Here is a 21886-nt window from a genome sequence, read left to right as displayed (position 1 = left end):
TACCACAAGCAGCATTTACAATTTTTTCCAAATGATTATGTTGCTTGAGTGGTGTCTGCCTGTGTTTTGTCATTAGCTATACAACAGAAACTGAAATATAGAAGACTGATGTGCCATGGCTCACTGTGCTCATTGCTGAAATTCCATAAGTTTCAAGATTCAAATGAGAATGAAACTCCTTATGAATCTTACCAAGGAATTAATGCTATTCATGTATTTTGGAAAAAATGCTAAAAATAAGTGAACTAGTAATATAATAAAATTATAGACTAAACTTATATGGGCCATACAGCATGTAAACCAGAAATATTGAATGTTGGAATAATGACTACTATTCTACATGCAGTTTACTAGACAAAACTAAATTGTTTCCGAGTTCTAAAATAAGATTAACTGTAATCTTTTCAAATTACAGGCCTGACTAAATATTAATTCTGAATACTGACTGTAAAATTAATTTCCTAAAACTAGTAGCTTGTTTCATCTGAGTAGTTAGTCTCATAAAAATAGCAATGATTAAAACTTTATTATTATATGTAATGTAGCATACACTTCCCTTCTTTGCTATTAAAAAAAATACAAGGTGTTGATACACATTAGGCATATGATAAGTGGAAAGGGCAGCTATGTGGCAGATGTTGCAATTGTATGGAATAGGAAGTAGGTTACTAAAGAGTTCTTATGCAAAGAGTGAGGCTCAGGTTAGAGCATGTAGGAGGGTAGGGGAATTCCCAATGAAAGGAAGACCTAGAAAGGTGTGTGTGATGTCACCATGGTTGGTTAACATCTATAGATGGGGTTGTATAAGTAGTAAATGCCAGGGTGTTGAAGGGTGTGGGATTGAAAGATGCTGGATCTGATAAAGGGGAGTTATCCAAATTGCTCTTTACTGATATGACAGTTATTTTAGGGGATTCTGAAGGTAAATTATTACAAATGTTGGTGGATGAATTTTGGAGGGTATGTATAAGGAAAGTAAGAGTATATAAAAAGAGCAGGGTGATGAGGATATCCAGAAGTCTTGGTAATGATAGATTGAATACTACAATGGAGGAAGGGAGTGTGGAAGAAGTGGATGTATTTAGATATTTGAGAGTGGACATGTTAGCAGATGGGTCTGTGGAAGATGAGATAAACCATACAGTAGTTGAGGAAAGGTGGATCGTGTGTTGAAGTATCTGTTGAAATAGAGGTTTATCTTTCTGTCAGTGCACCGGCCGTGTTCCACCAAGGTGGGGTGGAATACAGCTGGAAAAACAAAAGTTCCTCCTTTTAAATTTAGTAATATATACAGAAGAGATTACTAGCCTCTTCCTCTTGGCATTTTAGTCGCCTCTGACGACATGCATGGCTTATGGAGGACGAATTCTGCTCCACTTCCCCATGGAGAGGTTTATCTATGGAGGAAAAAAAAATAGGATTGTACCAGAGTATAATGGTACCAACACTTTTATATGGGTGTGAGGCACAGGTTTTGAATACTGCAGCAAAAAGGAGGCTAGAGGCAGAGAGGAAACCATGTTTGAGAGCAATATGTGGTGTGAATATCATGCAGAGAATTTGGTGTAAAAATAAAATATGATGTGCGGCAAGCTGAGGAGTTGAGTTGGTTAAAGCACGTAGAGAGAATGGTTAGATAGGTTCACGAAGAGAGTGCATAAATCTGGAGTGGAAGATAGAAGGGAAAGGGGCTGTCCCTGGTATGGTTGGAGGAAGAGAAGGTACAAGAGGCTTTGGGTTTTAGGGGGCCTTGTGTGAGCATGTTAGATATGAGTGAATAAAGACATAGTTATTAATGGACATGCTATTAGAATGTAAGCAGAATAATGTACAAAGGGATTCAGGAAAACCAATTAACCTGACTAAAGTCCTAGGGTTGGGAAGGGCAGTGCCTGCATTTTGAAGGAGGGTGCAGGGCTGCTGCAGTTGGAGGAGTAATCTCATTGTAATATCAGCACATATGTGGAAAGTCTGAGCAAACTCTGGTGAATGTAATTATTTTACTACATCTAAATGTAACATCTTTACTATTTACACCCTTGTGGCTTAGCACTTCTTTTGATTATAATAATAATTTGCTATTTACATAATTTTTTTTATATTTATGAGGAAATGCTAACTCTAGGCATCATACAGTGTCTTAGGAATAGGAGGCAGTTAGGTTTAATCCATAGAAAGGAGAGAGGGGTTCAGTTTCTTGGATCAAGAGCCCCCTCACCATATATGGTAAAGCTATTTCATACACAGTCCCCTGTTACGTGGTTTTTTAAGTGTCTTCAAACTCACGAATTTTAAGTTTAAATCCTACAACTTTTCATTAACAAACAGACAAACTTCAAAATGATCCGATATGAATACCGCCTCTCACTTAACAATGGACTTCTCTTCCTAAGACCATGTCGATAAACAAATTCACCGCTAAGTGAGGAGCATACTATAATGGTAGTGGGTTTGTGTCAACCATCTTTGATATTGTTTTAATGTCACCTTTGTGCCATTTATAACATTTCTGGTATATTTTTAAATGTTTATACAGTAGTGTACTGTATATTGTAATAAACAGAATAGAGGAAATCAGCTCTCATATACATTATTTAGGTATGCATAGTAGTCAGAGCCCGTCGTAAGTTCGAGTTGTCAGTAAATGAGTACGTCGCTAAGTAAGGAGAGGCTGTAATATTAACAATCTGTTATAAAAGATTTATTGTATACTAACATCTGTTAATAGTTCTAGGATCACTGCCCCCACAACCATAACTCAAACCAAGTCTAAATTGGAAATTAAATTTTGCAGAAATAAAAACCATTATTAAGACAGGAAAATAAAAGCAAGTGCATATTGAATTTAAGTAGAAGTTTGTAAGAATTACCTGTCATCTTACTTTTTTATTATATAACAAAGAGGACCAGCAATCCTACCAAAATGCAAAACAGCTAAAAAGTTTCTGGTTCACACTTGCATGATAATGATAATACCATCCGAAATCATTGCTGGTCTTGCAGTCAGTTACCAGACAGGGCTGAAGAAGGGTTGTTGAGGTGGTTCGGACATGTAGAGAGAATGGAGCGAAACAGAGTGACTTCAAGAGTGTATCAGTCTGTAGTGGAAGGAAGGCGGGGTAGGGGTCGGCTTAGGAAAGGTTGGAGGGAGGGGGTAAAGGAGGTTTTGTGTGCGAGGGGCTTGGACTTCCAGCAGGCATGCGTGAGCGTGTTTGATAGGAGTGAATGGAGACAAATGGTTTTTAATACTTGACCTGCTGTTGGAGTGTGAGCAAAGTAACATTTATGAAGGGGTTCAGGGAAACCGGCAGGCCGGACTAGAGTCCTGGAGATGGGAAGTACAGTGCCTGCACTCTGAAGGAGAGGTGTTAATGTTGCAGTTTAAAAACTGTAGTGTAAAGCACCCTTCTGGCAAGACAATGATGGTGAAAGTTTTTCTTTTTCGGGCCACCCTGCCTTGGTGGGAATCGGCCAGTGTGATGATAAATAAAAAATAAAAACTCTTCAACTCTCCAGATTTTATCACGAACATGAGGCATTTAGGTTAAACATACTATATTAGTAGTAGGTTGGTAGACAGCAACCACCCAGGGAGGTACTACCGTCCTGCCAAGTGAGTGTAAAACGAAGCCTGTGATTGTTTTACATGATGGTAGGATTGCTGATGTCTTTTGTCTGTCTCATAAATATGCAAGATTACAGGCATGTCTTGCTACTTCTACTTACACTTAGGTCACACTACACATACATGTACACATTTATTTATACACACTCATCTGAGTTTTCTTTGATTTTATCTTAATAGTTCTTGGTCTTATTAATTTTCCTTTTATATCCATGGGGAAGTGGAATAAGAATCTTTCCTCCGTAAGCCATGCGTGTTGTAAAAGTCAACTAAAATGCCGGGAACAATGGGCTAGTAACCCCTTTTCCTGTAAAGATTACTAAAAAGAATAAGAAGAAGAAAATTGTCAAAGTGGGAAGTCTGAATGTGCGTGGATGTTGTGCAGATGATAAGAAAGAGATGATTGTGGATGTTATGAATGAGAAGAAGCTGGATGTCCTGGCTTTAAGTGAAACAAAGCTGAAGGGGGTGGGAGAGTTTCAGTGGAGAGGAATAAATGGGATTAGGTCAGGGGTTTCAAATAGAGTTAGAGCTAAAGAAGGAGTAGCAATAATGTTGAAGGATAAGCTATGGCAGGAAAAGAGGGACTATAAATGTATTAATTCAAGGATTATGTGGAGTAAAATAAAGATTGGATGTGAAAAGTGGGTTATAATAAGCGTGTATGCACCTGGAGAAGAGAGAAGTGTAGAGGAGAGAGAGAGATTTTGGGAAATGTTGAGTGAATGCGTGGGGAGTTTTGAATCAAGTGTGAGAGTAATGGTGGTTGGGGATTTTAATGCTAAAGTGGGTAAAAATGTTATGGAGGGAGTAGTAGGTAAATTTGGGGTGCCAGGGGTAAATGTAAATGGGGAGCCTTTAATTGAGCTATGTGTAGAAAGAAATTTGGTAATAAGTAATACATATTTTATGAAAAAGAGGATAAATAAATATACAAGGTATGATGTAGCACGTAATGAAAGTAGTTTATTAGATTATGTATTGGTGGATAAAAGGTTGATGGGTAGGCTCCAGGATGTACATGTTTATAGAGGGGCAACTGATATATCGGATCATTATTTAGTTGTAGCTACAGTTAGAGTAAGAGGTAGATGGGAAAAGAGGAAGGTGGCAACAACAAGTAAGAGGGAAGTGAAAGTGTATAAACTAAGGGAGGAGGAAGTTTCGGGTGAGATATAAGCGACTATTGGCAGAAAGGTGGGCTAGTGCAAAGATGAGTAGTGGGGGGGTTGAAGAGGGTTGGAATAGTTTTAAAAATGCAGTATTAGAATGTGGGGCAGAAGTTTGTGGTTATAGGAGGGTGGGGGCAGGAGGAAAGAGGAGTGATTGGTGGAATGATGAAGTAAAGGGTGTGATAAAAGAGAAAAAGGTAGCTTATGAGAGGTTTTTACAAAGCAGAAGTGTTATAAGAAGAGCAGAGTATATGGAGAGTAAAAGAAAGGTAAAGAGAGTGGTGAGAGAGTGCAAAAGGAGAGCAGATGATAGAGTGGGAGAGGCACTGTCAAGAAATTTTAATGAAAATAAGAAAAAATTTTGGAGTGAGTTAAACAAGTTAAGAAAGCCTAGGGAAAATATGGATTTGTCAGTTAAAAACAGAGTAGGGGAGTTAGTAGATGGGGAGATGGAGGTATTGGGTAGATGGCGAGAATATTTTGAGGAACTTTTAAATGTTAAGGAAGAAAGGGAGGCAGTAATTTCATGCACTGGTCAGGGAGGTATACCATCTTTTAGGAGTGAAGAAGAGCAGAATGTAAGTGTGGGGGAGGTACGTGAGGCATTACGTAAAATGAAAGGGGGTAAAGCAGCTGGAACTGATGGGATCATGACAGAAATGTTAAAAGCAGGGGGGGATATAGTGTTGGAGTGGTTGGTACTTTTGTTTAATAAATGTATGAAAGAGGGGAAGGTACCTAGGGATTGGCAGAGAGCATGTATAGTCCTTTTATATAAAGGGAAAGGGGACAAAAGAGACTGTAAAAATTATAGAGGAATAAGCTTACTGAGTATACCAGGAAAAGTGTACGGTAGGGTTATAATTGAAAGAATTAGAGGTAAGACAGAATGTAGGATTGCGGATGAGCAAGGAGGTTTTAGAGTGGGTAGGGGATGTGTAGATCAGGTGTTTACATTGAAGCATATATGTGAACAGTATTTAGATAAAGATAGGGAAGTTTTTATTGCATTTATGGATTTAGAAAAGGCATATGATAGAGTGGATAGAGGAGCAATGTGGCAGATGTTGCAAGTATATGGAATAGGTGGTAAGTTATTAAATGCTGTAAAGAGTTTTTATGAGGATAGTGAGGCTCAGGTTAGGGTGTGTAGAAGAGAGGGAGACTACTTCCCGGTAAAAGTAGGTCTTAGACAGGGATGTGTAATGTCACCATGGTTGTTTAATATATTTATAGATGGGGTTGTAAAGGAAGTAAATGCTAGGGTGTTTGGGAGAGGGGTGGGATTAAATTATGGGGAATCAAATTCAAAATGGGAATTGACACAGTTACTTTTTGCTGATGATACTGTGCTTATGGGAGATTCTAAAGAAAAATTGCAAAGGTTAGTGGATGAGTTTGGGAATGTGTGTAAAGGTAGAAAGTTGAAAGTGAACATAGAAAAGAGTAAGGTGATGAGGGTGTCAAATGATTTAGATAAAGAAAAATTGGATATCAAATTGGGGAGGAGGAGTATGGAAGAAGTGAATGTTTTCAGATACTTGGGAGTTGACGTGTCGGCGGATGGATTTATGAAGGATGAGGTTAATCATAGAATTGATGAGGGAAAAAAGGTGAGTGGTGCGTTGAGGTATATGTGGAGTCAAAAAACGTTATCTATGGAGGCAAAGAAGGGAATGTATGAAAGTATAGTAGTACCAACACTCTTATATGGGTGTGAAGCTTGGGTGGTAAATGCAGCAGCGAGGAGACGGTTGGAGGCAGCGGAGATGTCCTGTTTAAGGGCAATGTGTGGTGTAAATATTATGCAGAAAATTCGGAGTGTGGAAATTAGGAGAAGGTGTGGAGTTAATAAAAGTATTAGTCAGAGGGCAGAAGAGGGGTTGTTGAGGTGGTTTGGTCATTTAGAGAGAATGGATCACAGTAGAATGACATGGAAAGCATATAAATCTATAGGGGAAGGAAGGCGGGGTAGGGGTCGTCCTCGAAAGGGTTGGAGAGAGGGGGTAAAGGAGGTTTTGTGGGTAAGGGGCTTGGACTTCCAGCAAGCGTGCGTGAGCGTGTTAGATAGGAGTGAATGGAGACGAATGGTACTTGGGACCTGACGATCTGTTGGAGTGTGAGCAGGGTAATATTTAGTGAAGGGATTCAGGGAAACCGGTTATTTTCATATAGTCGGACTTGAGTCCTGGAAATGGGAAGTACAATGCCTGCACTTTAAAGGAGGGGTTTGGGATATTGGCAGTTTGGAGGGATATGTTGTGTATCTTTATATGTTTATGCTTCTAGACTGTTGTATTCTGAGCACCTCTGCAAAAACAGTGATAATGTGCGAGTGTGGTGAAAGTGTTGAATGATGATGAAAGTATTTTCTTTTTGGGGATTTTCTTTCTTTTTTGGGTCACCCTGCCTCGGTGGGAGACGGCCGACTTGTTGAAAAAAAAAAAAAAAAATACTATATAGATACTTGGGAGTAGATATGTCGAGAGATTGATGTGTGAAGAACGAGATATGAACCAGAGAATAAAGGAAAAAAAGGTAGGTAGACTGTTGAGGCATCTGTGGAGAGAAAAGTTTGTCTGTAGAAAGAGGAATATAACCCAAGTATAGTGGTACCAACCATTTTATGTAGGTGCAAGGCATGAATTTTAAATATACAGGAGGCAGCAGCAGCTGGAGACAGTGGAAATGTCATGCTTGAGATCAATGTAGTGTAAATATTATCCAGAAGGTTAGGAGTGCAAAAAAAAAAAAAAAAAAAAAAGTTGTGGGGTCACCAAGGGTATAATTCAAGAGAGCTGAGGTGATTGAGCAATTAGAGATTATAGAGGGAGGATAGGATGACAAGACAGTGTAAATCCAGGATGGAAGGCAGGTGGTTTAGGGGTTGTCCCAGGAAGAGTTGGAGGGACGGGGTAAAGGAGGCTTTGAGTTATAGGGGCTTTTGCATGTTAGGGAGGAGTGAAGGTAGACAAGTGGCTTTTAATGGATGTGATGTTTAAGTGTGAGCAACGTAATATTTATGAAGAGATTCAGGGATTCTTTTGTTTACTCATGTTGATTAAATATGGCTGAATAATGTTAATTTTTTCAATAGTATCAAAATCAAATTTCAGTTAGCTGTACTGTGTGTAATTATTATGCAGAGAATTCGTAGTGTGGAAATAAGGTGGTGGTGTGTAGTTACTAAAAGTACTAGTCAGAGGGCTGAAGAGGGGCTGTAGAGGTGGTTTGGTCATTTAGAGAGAATAGAACAAAGTAGAATGACTTGGAGAGCACATAAATCTGTAGGGGAAGGAAGGTGGAGTAGGGGTCATCCTCAAAAAGGTTGGAGGGAGGGGGTAAAGGATGTTTTGTGGGCGAGGAACTTGGACTTCCAGCAAGCGTGAGTTAGCGTGTTAGATAGGATTGAATGGAGACAAATGGTTTTTGGGACCTGACGAGCTGTTGGGGTGTGAACAGGGTAATATCTTATGACGGGATTCAGGGAAACCAGTTAGCCAGACTGGAGTCCTGGAAATGGTTAGTACAATGCCTGCACTTTAAAGGAGGGGTTTGGTTTATTGGCAGTTTGGAGGGACATCTAAGCTGTCATATCTGAGCACCTCTGCAAAGACAGTGATTATGTATGAATGATGGTGAAAGTGTTGAATGATGTTTTTTTTTCCTTCTTTTTGGGTTGCCTTGCTTTGGTAGGAAATGGTAGTGTTAAAAAAAAGCTTTTCTAAACACACTTGTAGCTTCCTTTTTTTTTTTTTTTTTTTTAAACATCAGCCATCTCCCACCGAAGGTGACTCACAAAACACACATTCATTTAATGGCTGTCTTGCCAGAAGTGTGCAGACATCACAAGTTGAACAACCCTGCAAGATGCAGTATAACCCTCATACCTCCCTTTTTTTTAAAGACTAGTAACATTGTTGGAATGCAGCATAAACTAATGTCAGCCACACATGTAAATATTTCAGGGTTGTGAAGACTGATACTAGAACGTGCATCTACAAGTCTAGATTGCACAAGCCAGTTTAATCATCACAACGACTGTAACAGTGTTTAGGTATTTGCTAAACTGATTACATTTCCTATACATGTTCCCTGATGTCTAACCTTTTTAAAAACCTAATTGCATAAATTAATCCTTCACAAAGTAGGGACTACCAGTATTGAGCCACCAAATGAATTAAGTCATTAAAAGGCCTTTGTCCCTTTAAACCTCTTATATTATCATGCATGTGAACCTATGCACAGTAGTTGAGAGAATTGCCACCATCGTAAGTGGTCAGAGATCGAGTCATGATTAACAGATAGAGGTAAGTGACCCCAGACAGTTTTGAGTATTTTACGAAATACAATAAAACCTGACAGTATCTGACATACAACACAAAGTATTAAGCAAATATTCAGAATAAGATAAATTTTGGCATTCCTAGATAAAATTGCTGTAGTTGCAAGGAGATTTTCGGAAATAATGCAACAAAAACTTAAATTAATTTATTTTACTGGTTTCAATATGTAAAAATATATAATTTTACCTATAATGATCCTAAAAAGAGTACAGTAACACTGACCTGCTAAGATCATGCATTATTATTTAAATAGATTCAATTCCTAAAAACAATACAAATTAATAAAATTTATACATGCCAACAGAATTATGTTTAGTGCTTAAGTATATTATAATAATACTAGTCATTAAAAGAAAAAAGATAAAGGCAGCAATAATTTGAAATAAAAAATGCTTAATGGAAATGTTTGGCCTGAGTTGTATTGTACATCAGTTTGCTTTTGTAATAACCTTAGCATTTTTATATAAGAACAAAGAAGGGAAATGCATATTATAAACTATCACAGACTGATGCAACATTGTGAAACCCTACAATCTCACAGAATTAAAAATTATTTAATACAATGTGGAAAATATCAACAAATATTTAAATATATTTATATGTCAAGCAATAAATATATTTATATGTCAAGCAATAAATACAATTTAAAAAATAAAAAAAAACCACTATGTGAGATGAGTAAATGATGCTCTTTAACCCTTAAACTATCCAAACGTGGATCTATGTTCGCTTGCGTAGCATTCTGAACGTAGGTCTACATTTTTTTTAAATGCTTTCTTATGGAGAAAATCAAGGTCAGAGCGCTACACGTGAAAACGTAGATCTACGTTTGGGCAATTTAAGGGTTAAAGTGAATGACAAAAAAGTAAGAAAAACATGCAAGTTCTACACACAATACACTCGACTAACTCTCCCACTTCTAATTGTGCTGAAGGAAGCAACTGCAGCTCTACCAAGACAAGTCTAGTTAAAATTTATAGCAATCCTGGCTTATAAAGGTTCCACCGTAGCATTGGAGTTATCGATGCCGTCTTTTTCTAAGCTTTCCGATCTGAAAACATAAAAAGCTACTGGTTAATAACTGCATAATTTTAATGTTATGCACAATCACCAATATGATTCTACAGCATAATGCATGACCAGAAAAAGTCTAGCCAGTTTTGGATTATGATCTTCATAGGCATTAGGCATTTTTATCATTGTGAGCATTTCAGATAAGAGTGGAGGCAAGTGGCTTTTATGATTTGACGTGCTGTTCGAGGGATTCAGAGAAACCAGCTAGCCAGAGTTATGAGGTGGGAATTAAAATACCTGCACTCTTTCTTCAGAATGGGGATATGGTAGTATGGAGGGACATCTCAGCTTCAACATTGGGTAATATGGCAAGAGCATGAATGATGGTGAAAATGTTTCTTTTTTCCAGGTCACCCTACCCCAGTGGAAAACATCCAATGTTGAAAAATGAAAGAGTGAGAGTGTATGCACCTTGAGGAATATCAGGCCACTTCTAGTTTGAAATTGTCCACTGCACTAGTATGTCTTCCAGTCTATCAACTGGCAATAAGAAACAGCAGCCAATAAAATTACCCCAAGAAAATGCCTCAAGTCATTAGATTAACCTTAAAACAGTCAGAAGTTACCTGTTTCCATCATGCACTGTGTGGAGTATGATTTTTTTTTTATACTGTGCACACCCATCAGACCCATTATCTCATGTATAAGACGAAATTTACAGGTCTCAGAATATTTGATGATGCTACGATTACAATGTAGGTCTACGCAAGCGACACCTGGCTCAATGACATTGATCCACATACAAATAACACTAAGTGTTAAAAGATTTTCACAAGTCTATGTTAGAACACTACTCACCTTCCTGATGAACTTGATGCAATAACTGGCTCAGTATCTTCAGGCAAGTCATCTCTGATACATCCTCTGCTCCTCAGGAATGGTAATATTACAACATCATTGTACAGCATCATGCCAATAACTAGCACAGCAAAACCAATTGGCTGCAAAGACACACAAGATTAGCGAGTGAAATCCAGCATTACCACAGGAAGAGGGAAAGAAAAAATTATTAGAACCATTTCAGAAAGCACCCAATAAACTTGCCACAATCCCCAGGCACATGACCCCTACACATTTACACCTAACCACTGAATAAAACTCAAAATACAATAATTGCTATGTAAAGTCCATCTCCCATTCTTGGATCTATCGTAGGCTTTTAAAACCCATAAAAATTATACATACCTTATACTTCTTCTATTATTGTTTAAACTATCTTCTCCAGGGTGAATTAATATAGTGGACCCCCGACATTCGATGGCATCGACATTCGATAAATCTGACATTCGATGCATTTTAACGCAAAAATTGCGCCTTGACATTCAATCGAAAACCCACTATTCGATATGATTCGTACGAGACGTGTCCACGTGTGGCCTGAACTGCCCCCAACATGGCATAGGAGTGCTTTGCCAATACTTTGGCCGGAAAGATAGGCAGTAGAAGAAGTCGGTCGTAAAGAATTTAGTCCATTGTGTGGTCCGAAACTGAGTGTGGAGAGGGAGTGCATGATGTGTCGGTCTTTTCTAAGTAGAATGGGAAGGTAACGAAGTAACGTCGTCAGGAGATTGTCGTTGGCGTTTAGAAGTGGGACCAGAGTCGGTCTGATGTGAGATGGGTTGGAGATTCGAAAAATCGCTGCACCATAGAGGGAGAGGCCGGAAGCATGGTCAAAGGAGAGCGGAGGTCAAACAAATCGAAGGAGTCAGTTGAAACCCCGGCACCTGAAGCGGGTGACGAAACAGCACCAGCAAGAGGTACAGGGGCCTTAGGAATGTCTGAAGAGTAGCCAAAAGATGAGGCGAGGTCAGAACGGGGTGCGGTAACAATAAGGGGCCCGGGGGTAGTGGGGTCATGGATCGGGTACTCCATGGTTAGGTTACTTCTTTCTTTTTGTTTTTAAGAAAAAAAAAGAAAGAAGAAAAGAAAAAAAAAGAATAAAAAAAAGGGGGGACCGGGGAGGGATAGTTCCTAGGAGGAATGAAAGGGCCAAAAATCTCCCTCCGTGCCCAAGAGGACCTAAGCACCGCAAGTAGCGCAGATGCAGCATGGAACCTGTGCCATACCCTACCCTTCATGCCAGTAAACCAGCAATCTGGGATAGCAACCTCACATATGCTGAGCTACCTCGGTGGAAAAAAGAGAGGGCGGCCGGATATCCGCCACAAAGCATACCTCCTTCGGCCACCACCCTCGGAATCCGAAAGGTGGCTTCCAGAGATACACCCATCGCCCAAAAGACACCTAAAGCCACCCTCAGGGATACCGGAGAGGGAGTGGGACATCCCCAGGCGATCCAGATTCCACGGCAAACTACACCACCGCCAAGAACCTCAACGGAATGGGATGGACCCCGGTACCCTTTCCCCTACCTAGGAACTAGCACAGAGTGGGGGGAAAAATCCCAAAGGTCAAAAAGAGAAAGGGCAAAAGGGAGGGGTGGGGAGGAGGACAAGGAGGAAAGGAAAAAGGGGAGGATGGGATAGGGAAGGGGGGATTGGGGGGTAATTAGGTTCGGTCTGAGGAAGGAGACCGACAGGTCTAATTCCTCAGACCAAAAGCCTCTTTACCACGACAAGGAGCCCCCCTTGAAGAGGTAATCTATTGTTATTGTAATTATTCTATTGCATTAAACTTAATATTTCATGTGGTAAAAAATTTTTTTTTCATACTTTTGGGTGTTTTGCACAGATTAATTTGATTTCCATTATTTCTCATGGGGAAAATTAATTCGACTTTCGATATTTTCGACATTCGATGAGCTCTCAGGAACGGATTAATATCAAATGTCGGGGGTCCACTGTATATAAACCAAAAAATCATGTCCCTTACTTTTTTGTATATTTATTCCCTCAATTACCACTCGACTAAGGACCTTGCCTTTCTTGCTCAATAAACTAATTACTCTGAGGAACATAATATCAAGGCCATCAAATTAGAAAACATGTCACATTGCACAAATTATGCTGACTAGAACCTAGTTGTTAACCTACATGGTAGCTTGAAGAGTTAAAGCAGAGGTGTGAAACACTGCTGTCACCAGTGTATATATGTAAAGTAACAGTAAAACATAATAAAAAGTTACATTAAAGAATAAATAAGATGAATATAACACCTTTATAAATGAACACAGAAAATATGAAGTGAACATAGCACTGTATAGCACTATTACAAATGAACACAGAAAATAAACAAGGTTAACACAACACAAAAATGTTACCTGGAGGTACTGGAACTTTTGCCATTTAACAATGAGAGAGACCACCCATATGACCAGTGTGCGTACCGAGTCGAGCACCATACGGGTGGTAGCAGACAGTTCCTTGGTGACACTGACACCAGCGAAGTTAAAGAAGGCTATACTGATAATATTACCTGTAAAGGAATACCAATCTCATGAAATATTTATTTCACACATGAAAATTAAAATGATAAACATGAATGCATTATATAATCCTATACTGACAATGTTTTGTCGACAAAATGGGCATTGTCAAAAGTCCATAGTCTGAGCAAAAAAGTCATCGATAAAGTATTCTACATAGCTGCATATGTGTCCTTGCCATCATATTGGTTTCTCATGCCATTATCCACCCATAAAAAATAAAAATGGTAAAAAAAACTTGTGGAAGTTTCTTATGCCAGACCACTTGCAACATTGAAAGTCAAGAGGACTAGAGCTTATACAACAAGCTTTTCCAAAGTCTGTCCCACCAATTTCTAAAGAAGAAAAATAATCTTCCTGTTTTATTGTTGTCAAAAGTATAATTCTCTGGTTAATGCTCTTGAAAACAAAAAAACATTGTCAAAATCTAATGAAAATGATACATAGTATAAATGATTTTTGATGCCAGTGTACTTTACCCCTTAAACTGGCAACATACAGTAGAATTTAACTAAACAATACACAAATATAGTAGCACTCAATTTTCAGAATCTGCAATTTTAGACTCTCAATTTCTGGGATCAGATGCAACCTAGTCACTCTCAGAAATAAACTGTTACCCACAAAAGATATGAGAGGTAAGTTCAGTATTGCATCTAACACCATGGCAGAGACATGATAATTTCAGTCAAATAATGAGGATTTTCAGATATTGGAAACAGTAGTAGCACCCTTTGAAAGGGTGGCCCCTCAGCTACTTGCCTAACACACTAACCCTAGTTACTTTAAGCATACACATTTTCTTAGTAATTCATGGATCATACACAAATAACCCGCACATAAAAGAGAGAAGCTTACGACGACGTTTCGGTCCGACTTGGACCATTGACAAAGTCACACTAACCAGAGGGGAAGCAGGATGGCTATATATAGGCAGGAAGAGGTGGTGGTAGTAGTAGTAGTACAGGAATTGTATATAATACCGACAAGATGAAATTAAGACACATGCACAACACCCAGGCATCCCCATCGTAGACGCTTCGCCATCCAGCCAGCCACTGAATGGCGAAACGTCCACAACAAAGACAACCAGACGCCGCACATGTGTCTTAATTTCATCAGTAGTTGTAGTAGTAGTAGTAGTAGAAGAAGAAGAGGTAGTAGTAGTGGTAGTGGTAGAAGTGGGGAATAAGGAAGACGAGCCAGTCAAATACAAAGGAAGGAGAGCACTGCAAGAGAGCTAGATGCCCACAGAGGGAGAGCAAGCGCACAGAGGTGCGTGAAAGGGGAAGTGGTGAAATAAATGAAGAAGGAACAGAAACATGAGACAGGAGAAAGAAAGACAACAGAGGAGAAAAGGAAAGAGGAAAGGGGAAGAGGAAGAAGAAGAAAAAAGAAAAAAGAAAAGAAAAAAAAAGAAAAAAAAAATGAGGATTCAGGTTAAGTCACGGGTGTTCTGAAGTTTGGAGCATTTTACAATGTAGTGGGAGAGGAAGGCATCTACAGAGACGAAGCCAGGGCTAAGGTTCATACAAGGAAAGTTGTGTATTAGAGAGGATTCAACTAGATGGCGACTGTTCGAGTTGGAAGTAGGGAAGACAGTTTTAGCAGAAGACCAGTCAATAGGATGGCTATGATCTCTGACGTGACAGAAAAGAGCATTGTTAGTGTCGGCAAGCCTAACACTATTTTTGTGCTCCCTAAGTCTGTCAGAAAGAGATCGACCAGTTTCTCCGAAGTATTGAAGAGGACAGGAGGAGCAAGAAATAGAGTAGACACCAGGAACATCTGTAGAGGGAGGAGAGGTATGAACGAGATTAGTGCGAAGAGTGTTAGTCTGGCGGAAGGTAAGCTTGATGTCTAAGGGACGGAGAGAATTGTTGAGATTAGAAAGACCGGAAATGTAGGGAAGGCAGAGGATAGAAGAGTTCCCATGGGTAGAGAGTTTGGGAGAGAAGAAATTGCGTTTAGCACGTGAGAGGGCAGAGTCTATGAAATGGGAAGGGTAGCCAAGACGGGAGAACGAATTATGAAGAGTGGAAATTTCTGCTGGAAGGAACTGAGGATCACAGATGAGGAGGGCACGGAGAAAGAGGGAGATAAGAACACTTTTCTTGACAGGGGAAGCATGATAGGAAAAGTAGTGAATGTACATGCCACTGTGCATAGGTTTACGGTAAACGGAAAAGGAAAAACCTGTAACTGAGCGGTGGACATGGACATCAAGGAAAGGAAGCAAGGAATTAGATTCCCATTCAGCTTTAAACTTAATGGAAGGGGCAAGATTATTAAGAGCTTCAAGAAAAGGTTGGAAGAGACTGGAGTCATGAGGCCACAGAGCAAAGATGTCATCCACATAGCGGAGCCAGAGTGAAGGTTGCACATCGAGGGTAGGAAGAAGAACAGTCTCGAAGTATTCCATGTAAAGATTAGCAAGGACAGGAGAGAGAGAAGAGCCCATAGCGACACCGAAGGTTTGAGAATAATATTTCCCTTGGAAGGAAAAGGAGTTAGAGTCCACACAGAGGCGGATCAGATCAAGAAAGACATCAGTGGGGATAGGGAGATGAAGAAAGCCTTCATGGGCCTTCTCTCTAAGGAAATCAAGGATATCATCAAGAGGGACATTGGTGAAGAGGGACTCAACGTCAAGACTAAGCATCTTACAGGTTGGGAGAGAGCGAACCCGTTCAATGAAGTCTTGAGAGTGACGGAGGTGGGCAGGAGAAAAAGTACCAAGAAAGGGAGTGAGGGTTTTGGCCAGCCAAGAAGCAAGAGAATAAGAGACAGAACCTCTAGAGGATATGATAGGATGAAGAGGAATATCAGGTTTATGAGTTTTGGGAAGGCCATAGAAATAGGGAAGAGAGGGACAGATGACACGAAACCATTGAACAAGGTCAAAGTCAGGAGGACAGAGGTCGGAGAGAGTCCTTAGTTTTTTGTTGAAAGTTCTCTTGATGCGATCAAGAGGGTTGGAAACGAGAGGAGTGTAAGTGCGTGAGTCAGAGAGCAAGACATCAGCTTTACGGAGGTAATCCTCGCGATCAAGGATAACTACCGAATTACCTTTGTCAGAAGATAGTATGACAATGTTAGTGTTGGATTTAAGAGAAGAAAGGGCAAGTTGGTAACGGCGTGGAAGGTGGTGATTCTTAGAAAACAGACTAACAAGAGCTGGAAGGAGAGCACCACGAAAAGTGGACAAGTCAGGAAGATTACGGAAGCGAGATTGACTTAACCTGAATCCTCATTTTTTTTTTTTTTTCTTTTTTCTTTTTTCTTTTTTCTTCTTCCTCTTCCCCTTTCCTCTTTCCTTTTCTCCTCTGTTAACTTTCTCTCTCCTGTCTCGTGTTTCTGTTCCTTTTTCATTTATTTCACCACTTCCCCTTTCACGCACCTCTGTGCGCTTGCTCTCCCTCTGTGGGCATCTAGCTCTCTTGCAGTGCTCTCCTTCCTTTGTATTTGACTGGCTCGTCTTCCTTATTTCCCACTTCTACCACTACCACTACTACTACCTCTTCTTCTTCTACTACTACTACTACTACTACAACTACTGATGAAATTAAGACACATGTGCGGCGTCTGGTTGTCTTTGTTGTGGACGTTTCGCCATCCAGTGGCTGGCTGGATGGCGAAGCGTCTACGATGGGGATGCCCGGGTGTTGTGCATGTGTCTTAATTTCATCTTGTCGGTATTATATACAATTCCTGTACTACTACTACTACTACTACTACTACTACCACCACCTCTTCCTGCCTATATATAGCCGTCCTGCTCCCCCTATGGTTAGTGTGACTTTGTCAATGGTCCAAGTCGGACCGAAATGTCGTCATAAGCTTCTCTCTTTTATGTGCGGGTTATTTGTGTATCGTTCCAGTCACGGTATTGTGCCCTTTTTTTGTTATTCATGGATCATCATCTCTACATGCTAAAACCAAAATGAAATATTCCTTGACTAGCTATTCAAATATATGTCAGCTCTCCATCCTATACACTCCACACATTTCTCTACCTTTTTTTTCACATTAGTCATCTCCTACCAAGGTAGAGTGACCCACGAAAGAAGAAAACACTTTTACCATCATTCATTCACTTGCTAGAAATGTGCTGACATCACAGTTCAGATGGCCCTCCATATTGCAATATCCTCACACCTCATTTAGAATGCAATTTGCCTTCCCACCCATAACAAAAGATCTTTAGTAATTCTTAGTCTTGCAAATAAAAATAATTATTTTTAATCCTAAAATTATTTTGTTCTTATAATGGGGCAAGGTTAAATTGGTTGGCAATGCTCGAGTTACTACCCAGAGGAAAAGAATTAAACAGAACTCTTCAAATTCACTTTTCCATTATTACCCCATTCCCTACCACTTGGTAATTCCACTTAAGGAACTGTCATCATCTTACCTATTATTGGTCCAATCAGAGCAGGATTGTTCTTCAACTGAATGAATGCATCAGGAATGTCCTCCAGCACACCGCGAGGATTGGAGCTGAATATACCAGCCGGAATCCAGTTAAAAGGCACCAGCAGGATAGTCATGACAATGAAGCCGAAGACACCTGGAATTAATATATGCAGTGTCTTGGCTGTTAAACATAATAATAATAATAATAATAATAATAATAATTTATTATTATTATTATTATTATTATACATTCAAGGGAAAGTGCTAAACCCATGGGTATCATACAGCACCTGGAAAATAGGAAGCAATTCATTCATTCCCAGCTCTTTGGTATGTACAATTCTAACATGTATAGTACAATACATTTAAAACTGATACCATGACAGAAATGTTAAAAGCAGGGGGGGATATAGTGTTGGAGTGGTTGGTGCTTTTGTTTAATAAATGTATGAAAGAGGGGAAGGTACCTAGGGATTGGCGGAGAGCATGTATAGTCCCTTTATATAAAGGGAAAGGGGACAAGAGAGATTGTAAAAATTATAGAGGAATAAGTTTACTGAGTATACCAGGAAAAGTATACGGTAGGGTTATAACTGAAAGAATTAGAGGTAAGACAGAATGTAGGATTGCGGATGAGCAGGGAGGCTTCAGAGTGGGTAGGGGATGTGTAGATCAAATGTTTACATTGAAGCATATATGTGAACAGTATTTAGATAAAGGTAGGGAAGTTTTTATTGCATTTATGGATTTAGAAAAGGCATATGATAGAGTGGATAGAGGAGCAATGTGGCAGATGTTGCAAGTATATGGAATAGGTGGTAAGTTACTAAATGCTGTAAAGAGCTTTTATGAGGATAGTGAGGCTCAGGTTAGGGTATGTAGAAGAGAGGGAGAATACTTCCCAGTAAAAGTAGGTCTTAGACAGGGATGTGTAATGTCACCATGGTTGTTTAATATATTTATAGATGGGGTTGTAAAAGAAGTAAATGCTAGGGTGTTCGGGAGAGGGGTGGGATTAAATTATGGGGAATCAAATTCAAAATGGGAACTGACACAGTTACTTTTTGCTGATGATACTGTGCTTATGGGAGATTCTAAAGAAAAATTGCAAAGGTTAGTGGATGAATTTGAGAATGTGTGTAAAGGTAGAAAGTTGAAAGTGAACATAGAAAAGAGTAAGGTGATGAGGGTATCAAATGATTTAGATAAAGAAAAATTGGATATCAAATTGGGGAGGAGGAGTATGGAAGAAGTGAATGTTTTCAGATACTTGGGAGTTGACGTGTCAGCGGATGGGTTTATGAAGGATGAGGTTAATCATAGAATTGATGAGGGAAAAAAGGTGAGTGGTGCGTTGAGGTATATGTGGAGTCAAAAAACGTTATCTATGGAGGCAAAGAAGGGAATGTATGAAAGTATAGTAGTACCAACACTCTTATATGGATGTGAAGCTTGGGTGGTAAATGCAGCAGCGAGGAGACGGTTGGAGGCAGTGGAGATGTCCTGTCTAAGGGCAATGTGTGGTGTAAATATTATGCAGAAAATTCGGAGTGTGGAAATTAGGAGAAGGTGTGGAGTTAATAAAACCATTAGTCAGAGGGCAGAAGAGGGGTTGTTGAGGTGGTTTGGTCATTTAGAGAGAATGGTTCAAAGTAGAATGACATGGAAAGCATATAAATCTATAGGGGAAGGAAGGAGGGGTAGGGGTCGTCCTCAAAAGGGTTGGAAAGAGGGGGTAAAGGAGGTTTTGTGGGCAAGCGTGCATGAGCGTGTTAGATAGGAGTGAATGGAGACAAATGATACTTGGGATCTGACGATCTGTTGGAGTGTGAGCAGGGTAATATTTAGTGAAGGGATTCAGGGAAACCGGTTATTTTCATATAGTCGGACTTATATTATTTTCTTTTTTTTTTTATTATCACACCGGCCGATTCCCACCAAGGCAGGGTGGCCCGAAAAAGAAAAACTTTCACCATCATTCACTCCATCACTGTCTTGCCAGAAGGGTGCTTTACACTACAGTTTTTAAACTGCAACATTAACACCCCTCCTTCAGAGTGCAGGCACTGTACTTCCCATCTCCAGGACTCAAGTCCGGCCTGCCGGTTTCCCTGAATCCCTTCATAAATGTTACTTTGCTCACACTCCAACAGCACGTCAAGTATTAAAAACCATTTGTCTCCATTCACTCCTATCAAACACGCTCACGCATGCCTGCTGGAAGTCCAAGCCCCTCGCACACAAAACCTCCTTTACCCCCTCCCTCCAACCTTTCCTAGGCCGACCCCTACCCCGCCTTCCTTCCACTACAGACTGATACACTCTTGAAGTCATTCTGTTTCGCTCCATTCTCTCTACATGTCCGAACCACCTCAACAACCCTTCCTCAGCCCTCTGGACAACAGTTTTGGTAATCCCGCACCTCCTCCTAACTTCCAAACTACGAATTCTCTGCATTATATTCACACCACACATTGCCCTCAGACATGACATCTCCACTGCCTCCAGCCTTCTCCTCGCTGCAACATTCATCACCCACGCTTCACACCCATATAAGAGCGTTGGTAAAACTATACTCTCATACATTCCCCTCTTTGCCTCCAAGGACAAAGTTCTTTGTCTCCACAGACTCCTAAGTGCACCACTCACTCTTTTTCCCTCATCAATTCTATGATTCACCTCATCTTTCATAGACCCATCTGCTGACACGTCCACTCCCAAATATCTGAATACGTTCACCTCCTCCATACTCTCTCCCTCCAATCTGATATTCAATCTTTCATCACCTAATCTTTTTGTTATCCTCATAACCTTACTCTTTCCTGTATTCACCTTTAATTTTCTTCTTTTGCACACCCTACCAAATTCATCCACCAATCTCTGCAACTTCTCTTCAGAATCTCCCAAGAGCACAGTGTCATCAGCAAAGAGCAGCTGTGACAACTCCCACTTTGTGTGTGATTCTTTATCTTTTAACTCCACGCCTCTTGCCAAGACCCTCGCATTTACTTCTCTTACAACCCCATCTATAAATATATTAAACAACCACGGTGACATCACACATCCTTGTCTAAGGCCTACTTTTACTGGGAAAAAATTTCCCTCTTTCCTACATACTCTAACTTGAGCCTCACTATCCTCGTAAAAACTCTTCACTGCTTTCAGTAACCTACCTCCTACACCATACACTTGCAACATCTGCCACATTGCCCCCCTATCCACCCTGTCATACGCCTTTTCCAAATCCATAAATGCCACAAAGACCTCTTTAGCCTTATCTAAATACTGTTCACTTATATGTTTCACTGTAAACACCTGGTCCACACACCCCCTACCTTTCCTAAAGCCTCCTTGTTCATCTGCTATCCTATTCTCCGTCTTACTCTTAATTCTTTCAATTATAACTCTACCATACACTTTACCAGGTACACTCAACAGACTTATCCCCCTATAATTTTTGCACTCTCTTTTATCCCCTTTGCCTTTATACAAAGGAACTATGCATGCTCTCTGCCAATCCCTAGGTACCTTACCTTCTTCCATACATTTATTAAATAATTGCACCAACCACTCCAAAACTATATCCCCACCTGCTTTTAACATTTCTATCTTTATCCCATCAATCCCGGCTGCCTTACCCCCTTTCATTTTACCTACTGCCTCACGAACTTCCCCCACACTCACAACTGGCTCTTCCTCACTCCTACAAGATGTTATTCCTCCTTGCCCTATACACGAAATCACAGCTTCCCTATCTTCATCAACATTTAACAATTCCTCAAAATATTCCTTCCATCTTCCCAATACCTCTAACTCTCCATTTAATAACTCTCCTCTCCTATTTTTAACTGACAAATCCATTTGTTCT

General features: G+C 40.0%; 1 protein-coding gene and 1 long non-coding RNA gene across 3 annotated transcripts in view; one reads left to right on the top strand and one right to left on the bottom strand.

Moving 5' to 3' along the window:
* LOC138854420 (uncharacterized) overlaps positions 1-10743 on the top strand; it is a 43645-nt gene extending 32902 nt beyond the window's left edge. The window contains exon 2 of the long non-coding RNA XR_011393627.1: positions 10567-10743. This is a non-coding gene — a long non-coding RNA (uncharacterized lncRNA). The remainder of the gene's footprint in view (positions 1-10566) is intronic.
* LOC128698065 (solute carrier family 35 member F6) overlaps positions 8486-21886 on the bottom strand; it is a 51911-nt gene continuing 38510 nt past the window's right edge. For both annotated transcript variants that reach the window (XM_070097603.1, XM_070097605.1), the window contains exons 7-10: positions 18017-18172; positions 13438-13592; positions 11016-11158; positions 8486-10194 (exon numbers count right to left, since the gene is read on the bottom strand). In XM_070097603.1, coding sequence (XP_069953704.1) covers positions 10134-10194; positions 11016-11158; positions 13438-13592; positions 18017-18172 — 515 coding nt within the window. In that variant the 3' untranslated portion in view covers positions 8486-10133. The remainder of the gene's footprint in view (positions 10195-11015; positions 11159-13437; positions 13593-18016; positions 18173-21886) is intronic.

Source organism: Cherax quadricarinatus, chromosome 58 (assembly GCF_038502225.1).
Source record: "Cherax quadricarinatus isolate ZL_2023a chromosome 58, ASM3850222v1, whole genome shotgun sequence".
NCBI classification, from domain to species: Eukaryota; Metazoa; Arthropoda; class Malacostraca; order Decapoda; family Parastacidae; genus Cherax; species Cherax quadricarinatus.
Note: the sequence above shows the minus strand (reverse complement) of the source record. Positions and strands in the feature narration are given on the sequence as shown.